The 18,759-nt window shown below is 38.7% G+C and overlaps 1 protein-coding gene across 3 annotated transcripts in view; it reads left to right on the top strand.

The window, feature by feature from the left end:
• LOC145960544 (uncharacterized) overlaps nucleotides 1-18,759 on the top strand; it is a 48,621-nt gene that overhangs the window by 26,853 nt on the left and 3,009 nt on the right. The window contains exons 1-3 of one of the 3 annotated variants that reach the window (XM_083080105.1): nucleotides 8,534-8,608; nucleotides 14,313-15,066; nucleotides 15,327-15,726. In XM_083080105.1, the coding sequence (XP_082936231.1) occupies nucleotides 14,423-15,066; nucleotides 15,327-15,720 (1,038 nt within the window). In that variant the 5' untranslated portion in view covers nucleotides 8,534-8,608; nucleotides 14,313-14,422 and the 3' untranslated portion in view covers nucleotides 15,721-15,726. Of the gene's footprint in view, nucleotides 1-8,533; nucleotides 8,609-12,220; nucleotides 13,118-14,312; nucleotides 15,067-15,326; nucleotides 15,727-18,759 lie in introns of those variants that run through there. The other 2 variants (XM_083080103.1, XM_083080104.1) reach the window with 2 other exon arrangements.

The following is an 18,759-nucleotide window of genomic DNA, read 5'->3' as shown; positions in this document are numbered from 1 at the left end:
GGCTTCCCTTCTCCCCTCGCGCCCTCGTCCGCTTCTCCAGACGAGGACCGTGAGTCCAGCTTCGGCGAATCCTGGACGCGTGCCGGCAACTCGCTAACTCGCGGTTGCCGCAGACAGGAAGCGCTAATCGCCCGATATCTCGGGCTTATTGCTTAACCCTTATATAGCAGGCCCGAGTCCCGGTTTGCAACGTAATAGACTGAGAGCGGGTCAATTATTAACCAACCATTAGAGTACGCTTTTTGCAAAAAAGAAGTAGAAAGCTAAAGATTATTTATTGAATGTGTGTTTCGTGTTTTTCAGCCAAATTTTGTACATTAAGATAAATGCGTATTAAGAACTTAATGAACACAAGGAGCAGGTAATCATTTCTTTATCGAGATCACAAAATTTAATCTTACAATGATTTTTAATACTTTTATTAAAAATTTTATTACAGTGATTTTTATTAAAAGTAAAACTTGAAAGAGAATTAGCAGGTTAAAGATGTAATTTTCTCAACTTTTTTAGATTAGTATCTTCAACTTTCTAAAAAATTCAATTAACTCATTATTATATTGAACGTTTCAATTTAAAAGTATGACATTTTTCTATAAAAGTTGTTTTATATGAAATGTAAAATACATGAAATTAAGCTCTAGATTTTATACATATATTTATATTATCTTATCATGTTACATAAAGAAAAATTACTTTTGTTTATTTTTTATTTAAATTTTTAAAAATCTTTTATTTAAATATTTTTAAAAATATCTTTAAACACATTGGATTACAAGCGAAATTTTAAATTAGAAAAAATATTATATATATCCAATTTCAATTTTTCGTTCACTGATTTTCATGTTTGTAGATGTAGATGAAGCAACAAATCGATCGCCGGCGGATAAAAGTTGGCACAGCTACGCAAGCAACATCTCTGCGGATTAAAACGTACAAAAGAACCTGATCGCCGACCAAACTGAGCCTTTGCCTGTACATTGACCTTAGGTCTCTCTTTTGTTGTTTAGGCTACCGAATCCACCGTCTTTGTACAGACGAAAACGCAGTTTTTCGCAAAAAGAGTAGAACTTGTATAAATTAATTATTATCGATTTATTCAATGTTTTTATTTTTTAATATCATGTGGACCATTTTCTTTTAGCAAAAAATGACAACTCTGCATAAAATAAACTTTCATATTCCTAGTTTCGTGTTTATAGCACACGTCGTATGCTTTTCCTGATACAATAACAAACATAAATTTAATCGATTGTATTAATCAAACGAGTCATTATCCCTCTTCTTTATCAAACACGAAGGGAGAGATGTGCGAAGGGAATACACGAAGGGGAGGAGGCTGCACCGCTCGTTTCCTTCGAGAAAACTTCTTCAAAGAAACGGATTCGAGACGGTCCCCGTGCCATCGGAGGACGGGCCCCGTTTCTTCATCCAGTCTTCATCTTCCTTTCATTCTTCTTTTTATCTGTCTTTCTCGTCCGTTTATCCCCCGGACCCGGTCCTCTTGGTAGTCCGTAGTTTCTTTCATAACAAAGTAGAAATCATCGGGTACCTTTTTCTGTACTTTGCTCCACCCTCTCTATCTCCTCTTCCCTCCATCCTGCGGCGGGAGTATTCATCTACGACCATCCATAGAAAAGTGCCAAAGTGTTCCGTTTCGTGTCAGATATGGAGATTTATTTCCACGATTGGAATGTGTCTCTCTCTTTCGCTTTCTCTTTATCCCTCTCCCTTCCCTATCGAGGGACCATTATTGTAAAGAATCGATCTCGTGTCATACCGATATCCATTTCTGATGGACGATCCCGTTGCTTTCACTGACGGTATAAATTTTTCCCCGGCTTCCTCTCATTCTTTCACGTCCTGAAAAACTCTCTTTTTAATTAAATCTTGCGTAACACGACAAGTTTACAATTGCAAACGGTTCATTTATGCGACGAAAAGTAATATAAACGCATTTATATCCGCAGATTGATTTCCTTTATCCGTTCGAGCAGAGATTCACGTGTATCTCGAATGAAAGATGAGAATCATTTGTTGGAGCTTTTTTACTTGCATCTCTTGAGAATTATATGACTCTGCGAAATAATATTCGATGCTGAAATTGACACGAGAAATCGCTTCAAGTAATCTTTGCAGTGAAGGAAATCATTCCTATTGGATGCTTTGCGGTAAAAATTTCAATTTCAAAATCAGAATGTATATTTGATTTTACGTATTAGATTTTACTGTAGAATAAATAATTCTGCGCGATCACAATATATGCATTTTATTTAGTAAAGCAATTTGAAAAAAATAAAATTGCTTTATTAAGTGCGGAAAAAAAATATCACGATAATAAAAATATTTTTTGCAATAAAATCTTACATCTGTGCATATGATTGAACAAATTAAATTATATATATTATACATACATTTAAAAAAAAAATTTAGAAATTACCTCTCACATTTCTGTAAAATTGGCATAATTTATTCATAACAATCTTTAAATGTATAGAAAATGTCTTTGTACAATTCGCAAGTGAGTGAACATACGCTAATAAATACTAGAGTGGATGCAGATACGTAACAATACTAGTGCAATCGTTATTGTGCACCTAGTGCATTACAAGTCTCCCTTTCCCTTTTATCAAGTGAAGCGACGCATGCATTACATAAAGCACCGAATTTGCAATTTATGTCCGATGTACACGTATGTACGATATAACAATTGTGTCCCAAGTACCGCGTTTTTTAACAATAACAGACGTCACCGTTCCCAGTATCGGCGATAAATTATGTATGCATATATGCGGCTAAAATATGGACACACGCACGCATTGCACGTATGTAGGGGTGAACCGGCAGCTATGGCTAATCTCTATTTGCATCCCCGAATTTCGACTCGATCCAGAAACCTGACTGCTCCCCTGATTTTCGGCATTCAGGTGGCATATGTCGCCCCTGCTCAGGACTCGGGATCTCGATACGTAGACCGTGATCCGGCATAACTGTACTGATATCGTATATAGCGACATCAGGGGTTCTCAATAGGAAAAACAGTTTCTCCATGATTTGTCAGAACTGTCAAAATCCGACATTATTGCTTCAAAGTTAGAAATTGATCAAGAAGAATAATATTTTAGATTTCACATATATAAGAAGTAAGACTTTGATCAAATTCCAATTAATTTAATCGGATTAATTCGATTAGGAAAATTGTCTACAAATAAAAATTACATAATACCACTTTAAATTTTTTTCCATGTGTAAAATAACGAAACATTAATTCTATCCATATTAATAAAATATTACAGATTACTAATAAGTTAATTGCCGACCAAGTTTATTAAAATTCGATTCAAGTGATCTTCAGAATACGAAACGAACCATATGATAAAAATATGATATAAATAGGATTTTGCAGGTGAAAAAGGTAAATTCTCTCCAGGACAAGCTTTCATATTTATTTATTTGTTTATATAATTTACAGTTATATTTGTATTTAATTAGAGCGACGTGCGATGACGAAGAGAGGGAAGCACGGGTTTCTCAGCAACGGCGATAAATTACAGACACTCGTTAGCACACCACGAATACATTAAGTGACACGACAGTTTTACTCGCGCGTTTTCCCGACGTGAAACACAATATGAGATCCGTTGTCCTCGCGTGCGAACACGCATGTGCAGGCGCTCGCCCTGATAGACGGAGGGTTACGCGGCACCCCTCGCGCACGAGCGCGGTCACGACAGAGAGAACCCAAGGGACGAGGGAAGAAGGAAGGTGTACGACAATCGGGAAGAGGAGAAAAGAGAGAAGGGAGAGGCGATGTCGGCCGTGGGGTCGAAGGCACAAAAGAATAGCGTCGCATGCCACGGAGCTGAATCCACCCCTAAAATTCACTCTCCTGCGCCGCTCTCTCTCACGTGTGCAAGGTTGCCCGAACCTTACAAACGCTCCTTGCGACGAGAGACGTGACGTGCCGACGAGTGAATCGATTTCCGAATCAGGTCTTGATAGCAATCAGAGATTCGCATACGATAATTGAACGTACTGTCGAATAAATTGTAAAATACCGATGTACATCTGTTAATCACAGCTGTTAATATAAATAACTTTGCTCACGTGGACTGTAATACTCGATACCTGCGATCTCTCCACATTCGTGTAACGATAAGAAAAAGATTAATTTTATTAATTTTGTAAAAGTACTAGATAGGTGTAATGTAGACACGTTCTTTTGTCTACTCGGTAGCTAGATTGGCATTTTAATACGGCAATTAAATGAAGATAAATGCCGAGACTCTACAAGTGGTTGGCGACCGGCGGGAGAACCACTGCGCGCATTATTGATGAGTGCCGCACAGGGTGGTTGGATGAGTCTCGGGATATTTTTGGGGTGGGCAACAGGCAAGAGCACTCGCACGTTTTCGTAGAGGGTGCCCCGAGCTTTTTCGGATCGAGTCGCTGCTCAGACGCGATGCAGCCCGAAGAGGGGAGGCCAGAAATCGAATGAACCGGGGAGCGGGAGTCGGGGGGGAAGGTACAGAGAGGGGGAGAGGGGGGAAGAGGGGCCGAGGAGGGAGAGAGGGGGGGCAGAAACCATCTGCCCGCATATGTTATATGCCCTGCGTATGTCGAGCCGCAAGCCGTAAGAGAAAACCGCTCGTCCGAGACCGGGAACCGACTGTCTGTCCGACAGGAAGAGAGGAAGTCGGAAACGAACCCCGTCACCTCCCCCGAAACGCACGAGGAAACGAGTGTTTCCGTAATTAGGAAATGTAGTAGGAAGAGGAAAATTTGAGCCCCAGGGGTTGGCTCGTGTCGACACGAAACGGCACGTTTTGATTTTATTCCGGGCCGTGACTTCACGCGCTTTAATATTTATCCCTCCGACGCAATAAATTTGTAATAATCTGCCCCGACAAATTTATTCGTAACGTAAAAATTCATGAAACAAAAATATTCACGTGATAATATGTTATAAAATAATATACTATAAACATAAAAAAAACTTTTCTCTCAATCATTTAAAGATTTTTATTGATAGAATAAATTTTATTGAATTTTATTGAAATAAATTTTTGTCGGATATTCTCCTTTTACTGTTCTGTATATATTTTATATCGAGTGATTACATTGTAAAAATTACTGGCAAAGATTTATGTAAGAATCGATACGACGGACAACATTGTACACATATGACGATATGCGAAAATGATGAGGTGCAACTTAATAGTTAATTAATTAATCATTTTTTATTACATTCTTTCGAGTATCGACGACCGGTGTCGACGATCGATATTTCATATTGCCCAATTTCGCGGTGAGTCCAGGTGCAAAATTGGTTACTCTCACCTGCGTTACATCGCGAGATCTGCAAGTCACAACATAAATGCACTTCATTAATGATACTGGCGCAAAAAGTTTTGGAATCATTGCTAATCAATCGCTCTTGTCAATCTACATTCTATTAAATATTAATTTCTCAAAGTTTGTTTGCTAATGTATGCCATTCATTCTTCTCATTATTCGTTTGAAAATACTTTTGTAACGTTTTATTATTTCGCATCTTTAATAAATTATAAAAAAATTTCCTGCAAATTAATTGAAAAATTTGTCTTTAAGGTAATATTCGTTAATATTTCCAGGGATATTTGGCACGTCAATTTTTCATGCTAAGTAATCTTGCTGACAGCGAAATTGCAAATTCGCGAGAGATGGGGTTAAAGAGCGCGCGTGCCGCGATTGGCCTGAATGGAAGAGAAATTGAGAAAGGAAGAGAGAAAGGGAAAGAGAAAGAGAGAGAGTGGTCTCCGGGAAAGATCGTCCTGTTCCCTTTAAAGCTCGAGGAGAGGAGAACACGACACGACGGCCGATCGTTGGCATTGTGATGCGCGGACCGAGCGGACGGGGAACGAGATCCCGTTCGCGCGCGAGCGCGAAGCGGACGAGCCAGGCAGACCGAGCACCCCAAAATGCAGCTGGTCTCACGTCACTCGTTCCGGGCACACGAACGAAGTGCGCTCTCGTAGTCGCACCCGCTCGCACCGTCGTCCCTGCGTATCTGCCCTCTCTCTTTCAACAGCCGGTTCCTTCCAACTGGTAGGACGGACGAGGACGAAAGATCGCAGCCACGCTTCGGCCACGCGACTTCGAGCCACACCTCCTTCTTGCACTCTACATGCCTCTAGGTCGGAGGTTGTAAGTTGTAACCACACGCACGCGCATCTCTCGATAACAATCGAAGTGAGTCTCGATTATCGTTACATGTGCGTTGTTTAAATTGACGATCTGAGCTTTATTATTTTAAAGTAGCGAAATATTATTATGATAAATCAAAATAAGATGAAGCTTCATAGATTGCCTGTAAAGCGACAATTAATATATAATGATATATAAAAATATTAATGCATTTTGGAATCAACTCCAGACGGCGAAGGTACTTGCCATCTACGCGACATCAAGGTGAGATATTAAGAGGGATGCATATGGTTTCTTCTGGGAGGAAACGGTCGCGGCTGTCGTTTGATCACTATCATCGTTGCGTATCCTTGGAGGATACGACAGTTGGTTTCTTGTCGCGAGCGATCGCGTCATACGCATTCGACGTAACGACGTGCGAGCGTCGCGATGGCATTTTCACCGAGGGTTGGAAAAAAAAGCAGGAACGTGAGATCCATTGGCGCTACGGATTAGTCACCGCGCGAGTTGAACGGACTACGTGGCAAAAAAAAAAGAGAGAGAGAAACGAGTGAGAGAGAGAGAGGGAGGAAAAAAGAGCGATTTCTTCTCGGTTCTTTTCTGCACCCTTTTTTTACGAGCCCTCGAATCCCGGAGCAGGAAACGGCTTGGACTTTTTGCGCCTTCGAACCTTTTATTATCGAAGCGGTCTCTCAGTTATCTCAACTTTTAATGGCCGGAGAAAAGGAGACCGTCTACCGAATATTCGCGCGTGAAAAAATAAAAAGAAAAGTACTTTCGTTATTCTATGGCGCAACGGTACCGCTAAAGGATTCGCACGAATGATTGCGGTTTGCTTTCTTCTTGTTGAAGATTCAGTAATCGGATTAAGCTAACAGAATCTTTTAAGACAATCTCTGCATCATCTAGTCCTCATCCCTAAATCAATGGCACGTATGTTCTAATTATTTTGATCAAAATCATTATTAAATATTTTATTTATAATAAATATTTATTATATGTTCTAATTATTTTGATCAAAATCATTATTAAATATTTTATTTATAATTAATATTTATTATTATAAATACATAATGCATTAACAAAAAAAGTTTTAATATACAAATTAAAAGAGCATAATAAATAATAAAATATATCTAATAAAAATATTGAATAAAAATTTTGTATTACAGTTCTTTTCTTTTGCAGAAGTAGTGATAAATGCTATCACGCACTATGTATTTAATTGTATAATAATAATAATATATCAATTCTTTTTTATGATATGATAAATAAAATTCTTTATTACGCTGCTGTAATGATTTTCCTGTAAAAATTTAGCATTGCAAAAATCGCGTTTCGTTGCACGAAGATACTCGAGTGTCATTTACAATCGAAAAATTCGAGCAAAGTCAGCGAGGGATACAGGGGAAAGGAAAGGGAGAAGAGGTTAGATCGAGCAGGCTGATCGTATAATTTTGCACATTGTAAAGCTCAGCCCGTGACGGGGTGGGCTTGATAGAGAAAAGGGGAGTAGAATTACCTTTCGCAGTTGAATAGAGCGCACCTACGTAGGCACGTAGGACGAGTTGTATAGCGGAACGTAAGTGTGCCTTGGATCAGGATCGGATAGTTGAATTAATTTTTTATAATATAATACCGTGAAAATAAGATATTCCTCACAATTTATTTTAAAGCTCATTCTCACAAACTTTCTTTCGCTCAATTAAAAAATTTTTATTTTTATTTTATTAAAATATTAAAAATTTTTATTTTTATTGTTTTATTAAAATATCTCTAAGAAAGAATATTTTATTCACTATACTTTTAAAATCGAAAAATCGTATTAATACGAAAATTTAAACGTATATTGGGTTTCTTTATAATTTTTTAAGCAATTTTGATCGTGTGAAGATGATTAAACCTGCGGAAGAACGTCCTTTGAAAGCACTGTTGTACGAATTTACGACTTGAAAATCCGCCCCTGCAACGGAGCATGGTGCGTAACAGAAGTGCGTAGGCATTGGTCGTGCACACGTGCAGGGGCACGCGTCGTGACAAAGGGCCCGCACTGATCCACCCCCTTTCTCTGCCTCATTTTACTCCCCGCCGCCGCCATCCCTTCTCTTCATCCGCCATCCCTCTTGCCTCGTATTCTCTGTGTGCGACCGACGTGACTGCTAGGTCGCTTAACGCGGTCTAGGTTGGAAGCATTCGTCGTGTTATTAGCGTTTTTTAAGCACGTGGGCCCCCGCAGCTCTGCGAATTTTACGCATAACGCACGTTAAAGTCGCGCTGACTCGGTCGGGGAGGAATCGGGGGGACCTAATGCTTTACCCCATCGCACCGGAAGAGCGAGTCATGTTCGTACCAGGCAATGGCAATCACGTGTACCGAATGAACCTACGACGAGTGAACCTTGCCACTTCACGATCAATATTCGAATGTAAGCAATAACATATATGCCTTATGGGAAATAAAATTTTCTAGTGACTTAACAAGAAAGAAGTGTGTATATTTCTGTATAATAGAAATAAAGTAGAATTTAAAGAATATAAATTTAAGAAGAATACACAATCGCGTGTGAAAGAAGAAAGGGGGATGTTCCCTGATAAATGCGATCAGACATAGACATTGCTATTGTCGCAATAATATACAGCCATCGATAACTTTGATTTACCCTCTTAATAATCGCGGGAAATTAGCGAGATCTATTGGAAAAAGAGGTGAAAGAGGGGTATCACATAATTCAAATAGCTAAGCTGCAATGACGCGCGCGCGCAGGAGAAAACGAGGAGGCCGCGGCCGAATTTATAACGGAATATATAGAGCACCGACCCTCGTCGCGAGAAAGAGGCCTTAATCTCCTGGTGCCATGGGGCACCGAGGGGGCGAACGGGCGCGCACGCCTCGGAGTCCCACGAGAAGTACTGGGGATTATGCGCGAGAACCGGGAACCGCCGAGGGGCCCTACCGAGTCCCTCCATCCTCTCTCCCTCCCCCCCACTGTCTTCCATTGTTGGGGATCGTTCCCGACGCATAATGCCCCCGGATGAGCTTGTAAACTTATCAGTCGGACGGTCGCGAGCCGACATCGATGCTCGATAATATCGAAACACCGTGATATACAGCCTGGCGGGAAATGGGTCGATCAGGGGGAGGTAAAGGACGGGGGAGGATCCCGATCGTGCGCTCCCGCGTGGATACGTAAATCAGGATCAGAGATCACTTTGTGCTCTCTCTGTGGCCCGCGTCCTTTCCTTTTTCTTTTTTTTTTTGCGCGCGGATCGCGTAAGGAACTCTCGCCTTTGAAAAGATTTGATTCCATTTGCGCGCGACCACCGGATCAACATATCTGGAGACTTTACGGGTCCCGGGAGCTCCTGCTCCAGAGAAACCGCGCGCGCGATTTCGGCTCCATCCTTTATTCGCTCTTAAACGGCAAACGCTCGATACATATGTTATCCTCGCAATGATAATCGTGAAATTATGCACGTTTAACGCGCGATAAGACACGACGCTTAAGTGACCCAGCCATGCAATGTCCCGACAAACGCGCGTAAGCCGCTTTATATTCCTCGCGTCATCTTTTCGCGCATATATACACATATTTGTGTATCATATAAAATCTGATTATATATATGCATCGACTTTACGCGAGAAAAACAAACTTGTACATCAAATTCTTTTTTTTACATTTGTTCCTTTTATTTAATCTGACAGGAAAACGTTTCATCATATCGCTAATGAACATCATATGCGAGGGAACCGAGCCTTTTCCCGTTTCCAATGAAAATAATGAGGAAGTGAAAAGGACGCAGTTTCATCCGAGAAAGATTTTATAAATCATCGTCTTAACCGCTGTTAAGGACTAAGCAGTGTCACGTGCAAGCCATTCGCACACGAATTGCGTTAATCCCCTATGGGAAGAACGGATCTTCCTTGCATGTGGGAAAAGCACAGTGTCGTATCGCGTTATTCCCATAACAGATTTTTCCCAGCTGTCGAAAAAGTTTTGATCCTTCCATCGCATGGAATCGCGCTAACTAATTTAAAATATATCGCTCATCGCGTATTCATGAAATATTAACTCTCAGATTTATACGAGACAATATTTTCTCAAACTGTAGACGCTTCTATCATAAATATTCTTTAATATTCTTTAATAAATAATCAGTCGCTTGAGATCTAAAAATATAATTCTGCGCGAATGGATTGTATAGTATAGTCCCAGTTCATATATTATAAATTCGGGTCACAACGTTTTAGTCGTATGGTCGGTTTAGGCTCTCAAGTTTAGGTGCACAAATGCAGACTAGATCTAGGTCGATCCCTTCGGCATAATCAGTACAGCCCCAGGCATAAAGAGCTTTTTTTTATCTCGCGGTTGCTTCTTAAATTCTAATTTACGTATGCGCATAAAAACCGCAGTTAAATACCAATCTAATTCAATATTCAACCCAGTTATTTTGTGTGATGAGAATATGCGTAATGAGAATAGAGAAAATTTTATTGTTTAATATTTGAAGGTAAATCTTGGTGCACTTTTTAAAAAACGATTTTATCTTTTCCTCTTTATATTTCTCGGATTAAATATTTCTGAAAATTATCGCTAACGAGAGCAAGAACCTTAAAACGACAGATCTTATAAACATGGGAAGCTTACGTAACGGAACTTTGACTAGTAGGCGATTTTACAGAACCGGTTTTTTTTTATTTTCTCGAATAAAAATCATATTTCGCATTCGGTATGTCTCTCTCACGAGCGTGTACCGCCCCGAAACACGAAACTTCCGCGGCACGACGAGCGTATGTGGCTCTTCCTGTCTTTTGCCGCAAGTAGAAAATATGCCAGGTGGAATTAAAGTTTTCTCTTTTCAAATGATTATTAAATACAGTTTTCAATATTGAAAACTCACAAGTAAGAATATATAAAATCACTGTAAGTGCTAATAAACTTCAAAATCTTATTATCGTGCACATTATTATATATTAAGAAATAAAATATTTTATATAAATTTTATATAATTTTATTTTATATACTTTTATATAAATTTTATATAATTTTATTTTATATACTTTTATATAAAATATTTTATATATTTCATACACACGGTAGCACATATATATACGCATTTTTTCATGATGAATTCTTCCACGTACAACGTATAGCGAATATTAAAGCCGGTTCGAATAGGGCAAAAATGCAAATTGCGAAACGCATTTAGTTGGCACGAATATCTAGCACGAGGATCTGCGTTATCTTCGATCACCAGATAATCTCGCATACAATATTTCTGCATAAATAATTTTTTATTAAACGATGGAGAGGAGATTCACGCACCGTAAAAATATTATCCAGTTTAATACTTGTCGATTATAAAGACAGTAATAAAATACAATATGAACGGACCTTTCGCTAAATAGATCGACAATATAAACACGACTGTATTTAGTAATATTATTTCGCTGTCCGAGCACGCGTATCGACGGCAATAAGGGCCAAAGTACATAATAACATAGCCCTCTTTAATCGCGAATCGACCGCCGTTCAATTACGCATTAGATTACCGGGATCACTTTGTCTTTCGTACAGTCTTCCGCGGCGGTCGACGCCACCGGTACGAGAAGCGGTAATTGCGTGCAAGGTACGCACGCACGCATGCACCAATATGCGCCACGCATTTATTGCTGGGCCATAGACCCACACACGTAGCCGTACAACCGGCACACGCTCTCTCTCCCCCGGCATATGGCGCGTACGGTCCCCCTTTTTCAGTTCCGGGGGAGAAGAAACGAGGGGCTGCGGCGCGTGCTGAAAATCCCCACCATCTTTTATTCTTTCTCTCTTTTGCTCTTTCTTTCTCTCTCTTTCTCTTCTATTCTCTTCTCTTCCCTTCTCTTCTCTTTCGTGGATTCTATGGCCCATCGTTTCGCTCCCTCTCGTGTACAGGCGCCCTTCTCCCTTCTTGCTCCAACCCCGCGATCCAACTCGGCGCGGTGTGGCAAGATGCTAACCCATCTATCGATGTCCGCGCTCATTCTCGACGCGGACGCCATGTAGTGCATATGACGGAAGTATGATTATTGAACAGAGGTGCTGATGATATGTGATTGTGAGGATCTTCCTTTCGGAGACTCGGCAAGTTTCTCTGAACCCTTTGTATTCTCGGGAACGCTCTCGAATGTATTTTCGTTTTGTAAATCAACGCGGGATTGTCCTGTGGTCCTGTTTGTGCAAATTACGTGTGGATTGTTGTTGGTTGCGAATGAAGGAAAGTGAAGAGTGGAAATCTATAGTCGAACTCTGAGTGCGTCGCAAAATTTTCATGGGATATATTTTTTCCATGCGAATATTAAATATCTGGAACGTTTTCTTCTAGAGAAGTATAATAAACGTTAATTGTGCCTTTTGTATATATCATTGACGATTTAATATATAGGACATATTGATTCTGACAACTTTGCAACGATATTAAAACCGTGTCAATTACGATTATGATTCGCCTAAGAAGGGCATCGAATCGATATTAATCACTAATTGACTCAATCCACCGTGTGTTCAACATAAATTTGGAATAAATAGCACAGTGAATGTTGTTAGTGAAATCAAATTTGCAATCGAAATCTCGATTATGATTAAATATTTATAATATCTATAAAAAATTTAATCAAGTATGCAACATGTAGTACATGGATCAACGTTTTAATGAGGAACAAAAGTGCATCAATAATAAAATATCGATGAAAAATACAACTATAAATGAATGATAAATCCAAATGAATTATTAAAACTTAAATGTGCCTTTAATCTAATGAGAGGTTTCGCTCGCTTTATAAAAATGTTATTATTTTATATATAAAAGATATAACGTGTATGTGTTGTTGGAGAATTTTATCTTCGTCTTAAATGTAAACATTGTACCATTCATCGGAAGTTACATCCTAATCTTCGGTGAGCATTGAATTATAGAAATATCCTAGTTATTTTGAAAATATAAAAACTATAAAAAAATAAAACATTCTCTTTTAATTGTAATTATATATTATTTACGGAAGTAGCATGCATTGTACAAAATTCCAGTTAGAAATAAATTATATTTTTGTGATTAAGAGTCATGGAAATTTTATAATTAAATACAGCGAAAGACTCTACCGTTCTAAATCAAGTCTAAACAATTATTATTATACTTCAATTCGGCACAAATCAATCGAGAGCGAACAGACACGAATTCTTGATAATTTGCGTGAAAAGATAGATTTGTTTTGAAAGATTTGTATAATAGTTTCCGAGGAGTCGACGACCGTCGCGGAGAAGAATAGATGGTGACCTCATGCTTTACTTAAGCCATGGCAACCGGCAGTGAGACAATTAGATCTCGGTTCGAATCATCAGCTTCGTAGGAAAGAAAGAAGCTATAGATCTGAGAGCATTTGCAAAAATTTGTAGCAAAATATATTTATGCATTTCTAATAATTTGTCTAATAAGTAGCTAATTGTCAGTTTTAAGAAGAAAAATAAAAGTCTCTATGTAAAGTAGACCGTATATTACTAGATATTATTCATTCTAAACAAATATCAGAAGACATTATTAAACATACGTTGACAGCATTAATCGCGTTAAGTCTTACAAGGTTTATAAATCCTTTTCGCGAGCGACAGGTTTGACCTAGATTCGAATTGATACCCAATCGAGCCGTCTTTCAACGGTTTGCGTCGATAATCGCCTTTGTCTCCGACAAGAGAATACGCTTTATTTATAAGTCCGACAATTAGGCTCGTCCTCGACAAGCATTAGTGTCGTTTATCGACCGGTCAACTCCGCTGTCTTAACGCAACTCATTTAACGAATGCTACAGTGAAAATGGCACGATAACGTATAAAATACGATATTTTTTACTAAATCTATTTATCGAAATTTTTTGAATTAGAGGACTAAGAATATATGATAAATTATATTGATTATATTCGTGCTTTTATTATAATAATTATTTGACCCTGTCACATTTATTTATGACTCAAAAAATTTAATTATAAAAGTTTCCAATATTTTATGCGCTAATTATTTGAAATATTGAGAACTTTACAAAAAATAATTATAAATAATTAAAATAATTATAAGTAATTAAAAAATAATTATCTTTTTCAGTTTGGGACAAAATTGGGCGTCTCGATGGTAATTTACACGTTTCAAGGGATCCTGTAAATTGGAAAATAAACAAACTTTGTCATTAGAAAGTACTCGCTGAACCGACCATAATGGCGACCATGGGGGTAACAGTGTTCTGCAATAGAGTACAAATAAACGGCAATGATCAGGAGCAACTGATGTTGCTGAGGACATTGCAAGATAACGAGAACAATATTATCGGTAATCAATCAACGCTGATAGTCCCGAAAAACAGCAGCAGCGGTAACGCAACGAGTTCCGCGACCGTGTTACCCCCTTACGACCCTTCCAGATTGAAGAAGCACGGCAAAAATGGCCAACCGCCGCCTGTTGCCGTTGCTCGAAGAAATGCTAGAGAGAGAAATCGCGTGAAACAAGTAAACAACGGATTTGCCACATTGAGACAACACATTCCGAGTCACATTGCCGCGGGTTACGGAGACAGGGGTAAGAAGTTATCCAAGGTGGAGACTCTCAGGATGGCCGTCGAATACATCAGAGGTCTTCAGAGGCTCCTGGCTGAAGCTGACGGCGTCGAGTATGATTCGAAAATCTCTGCCGGTGCGCAGTGTGCTCCTTCTCCAACTAGTAGTATCATTTCTTCGAGTCACAATGGCTCTGGCGAGAGACTCATTCTCGAGGACGATGTTTTAGCCGCGGAAGACGACGAAGCGGAACACCTGGAAGAAGAAGAGGATGGAAGTAATGTCAAATCGAAAATTACGTTGTCCAGGTAAATTCTGGATGTTGAAACGTAGCAATAATTGAAAAGAGACACGGTAGATGGTATCGTTTATAATATATATTTATGAGAAAAAATATTATACACAATTATATAAATTAACAATAATTCCATTTTTTTCGAAATAGGTTTTACGATCTCTTCCCAATTATCGCTTTATTAATCGTTTTATTGATACACTTGAGTGCAAAAATTAAGAGCAATTTTTCTTATTATATCATATTATGATTTTGCGTTTTCTCCTGCGACAGATTATCCCCCAATCGAACTGCCATCTCATCCCCGCGTGACTATTACGCACACTCGGCAGGCGACGAGGAAAATTTGGAGCCGCGAACTGTAACCGGTGGACAGAATTTCTCCAGGCTGTCGCCGAATTCTGTGGCTTCGCCGCCATCGGAATATTACACTCAAAACGAGGAGAATCTCGAGCCGCAGATTCTTTCACCGTACAGCGGCGCCGGGGACAGCGAGGAGGGTGCGACGACTGTATACGCGACCAGTCCGGAGACCTTCTCCGGGGCCCTTTACTACAAGCAAGAGATCACCGAGACGGGGGAATTCATGGACGTCGTCAGCTGGTGGGAACAGGAACAGGGTAGACTCGTTCATCAACAGCACACGCAACGGCTGACGCACGTGTAACCATAGGTGAGTTCCCCTTTACTTTTAAGTCGGAAGATGTTAAGTTTGTCGACTTAAGGATAAATTACGTACAAATTTAAATAATTTAACAAATACTTCAATAATACACCTATGGTTTTTTTATTTCAATAATATTAATAATATTAATTAAATAATATATTAATTAACATATATTATATATTCGTAAAGTGCTACTTGCTTCATGTTTGTCACCACGTATTAATAAATAGAGGAATTATTATTCGAATAAAGATCGTTCGATTTGAACGCGAAGGTTATTACAGGCAAAAGTTCTTTTGCAAGAAAAAAGGGGTAAGGGTGGAAGTGTATCTTCGTGCGGGTGTCACGAGTTTCTGATGCGTCCAGGATGCACACGTGATACCCGCGTCGCGGAAGCGTCGCCAAGTGGAAACTCGTGTTCGCCTGAACACGTGCTATGTCGGTGTCGGGCCCGAAAATAAACTTTACGCACCGAAACCACTTTGCAAAGTACGTGCCGACGTGACACTCGGATGTCACGGTCTCTTCTGCGCTTTCTGTCATATCGGAAACCCTCTCGTTCAAAGAGAGGTTCAAAGCCTTTATCAGCGGAGAAGACATCGTTCTGATAAGAAACTTGCGCGCGCATTTAGTGTATCGGAATTTAATGATACTTTTACCTGAAAAAGTTCATTTTCTTTCCCTCTATAATTTATATACAATTATATTTTTATTCGTTACTCTTATTATAATGATAATAAAAAAAGAGAAATTTTTATAATATGTTATTTTTTTTAAATAATAATTTATGTTTGATTCGTAATTTTAAATTTTGCTTTAGTTAAGATTCAAGCTTGACAGATTTTGATTTTTGTAATCGCGTAACTGCAATTTTGTTTTTTCAATTTATGCATCGAAGATCGGAGAAACTTAGAGTCTATAGCGTGCAATTTGAGTGACACATGGCCGGTGGTGGATCATGGTGTGTCATCTTAAAAGCGTGCAACCACGAACGGAAGTGGCGGAACGTCTAGCCATATGTTGGATATTCTCCTTAAAATATCTCGCAACCAGACCTTCCTCAATCTTCTTGGTTTCCAATTGCTGGTCATCAATTCCCATGGATATCTAGCACATGTTCGTTTCACGATCGAATGAACTGGGTACTTCTTTTAAATCCGCTTAGAGGATTTTATACTTTATACTCTTTAAATATAAAATTGATATGTTCTTACAAACATGTAAAATATCTTATTCATTTTTTTCGATATTTCTGTAAAAGTCTAGAATTATAATGACATTATGATTACATGATTAAATGTTTAGTTAAATATTAAAGAAAGATTGAAATTTGCATACATTGCACATTTTATTTGTTATATTATAAATACATAGCTAAATTGAAAAAAAATTATTTAGAGAAAGGATTATTTTTTTAATATTAATTTTATTTACAAAATTTTTAAAATATTTCTGATACTTCTGCGTACAAGAAATTTTAAATCGATATGTTTCTTAGAATCAAAAAAGTATATAAGTCGTCATGACATTATGATTACATAATTAAATATTTAATTAAATATTAAAGAAAGATTGGAATTTGCATACATTGCACATTTTATTTATTATATTACGCTTACAAATACATAGCTAAATTGAAAAAAAAAAATATATTTATTTAGAGAAAGAATTCTTTTTTTTAATATTAATTTTATTTACAAAATTTTTAAAATATTTCTGATACAAGATTTCTGCGTGCAAGAAATTTTAAATAGATATGTTTCTTAGAATCGAAAAAGTACATATAAGTCGTCGTATAACCGTAGCGATGACCGATGCATTCGATCTTGGGGTGCGCGATTGCGACGGGAAAAAAATCAGCTGGCGGGCGGTGCCAGTCGCTGTGCCACAAATAGAAGTCGCGGTTTCCTTAGAAACGTGCGTAGCGCCCACGTGTGCCGTACACGCAACACGCAGGCCGGCGAGTAGTGTTGGATGCACATACGTTAAGCGACCAGAAGTTGCATTGCCGCCGCGTTGCTGACATATGCGTGGCATGACGATTTAAAAAAGTCGAGTCACAGCCGTAAAACATTCGGCGTGAAATTTTTGCTCTTAAACTTATTATATTTCTCGTCATCTTTATTCTCAGAATTTCATTCTCTGAGAATGAATATGTAAAATGAATATGAGAAGGAATATGTAAAAAAGCGAAACACGTTATATTTCGATATTTTTCGATTTGAGAAAGATAATTTTAATTTTAAACCTCATCGCCTTTTAATTATTCCTCCAAACTGTTTCCCAAATTTGATCGATGGTACATTTTCTACCCTCGAATGGATCCCCCTTTCAATGAATGCATCTCTCTTTTTGCATTTTCGGTAGAATGTTATTATAGAAATATATCAGTACACATAACGTAGGGAGCAAAGAGCTTCTGCGCGAGGGCCTGGAACGAGCGTCCAGCAAGTAATTCTCGACAATTATAAAGTGAGGTCATCTACGAAGTTTACAAGATGCGTCGTCGCGTCAAATTAATTTAATAAATTCCTTACTTGTGGCTCCCGGTCACATATATTGGTATGCGCGACCGCTCTGCCGGTTTTCTTCCTCTCGCTTTTAGCTCGCTTCTCGCGCAAAGGGGCGCAAAATCTTAACCCCGCGTTAATTCGTGAGGAGAGAACCCGGTTTCCCCAGGCCCTTTTCTCATCCGAACCGCGGGCAGTTTAATTAAATCCCTTTTTTGAATAACATATTATACCGACAACGGTAATCGTGCTATGCGAATTAAGTGCGAATTAATCTACGATAATCAAAATAATTAATCAAGTGGCATAACGCCGGATACGGGAGTTCCTCGGTAGGAATGTAAGGCAGCGGTGGTCAGGAAGCACCGTGGGTTAAAAATTGGAGTTAAATAATGACCGCGTCTCGCTTTAATAATTGAAACGTATTATAGAGATTAAATGTGGTATGAGATACGGCCGTATTGCAGCCACTTAATAGCGTGAATTTTTCTTGAAACCCTTTCGACGACAGGAGTCCATAAATTCGCTT

Source organism: Camponotus vicinus, unplaced genomic scaffold (assembly GCF_025532165.1).
Source record: "Camponotus vicinus isolate PSW18456_S1 unplaced genomic scaffold, iyCamVici1.0 SCAF_10, whole genome shotgun sequence".
NCBI lineage: Eukaryota > Metazoa > Arthropoda > Insecta > Hymenoptera > Formicidae > Camponotus > Camponotus vicinus.
Note: the sequence above shows the minus strand (reverse complement) of the source record. Positions and strands in the feature narration are given on the sequence as shown.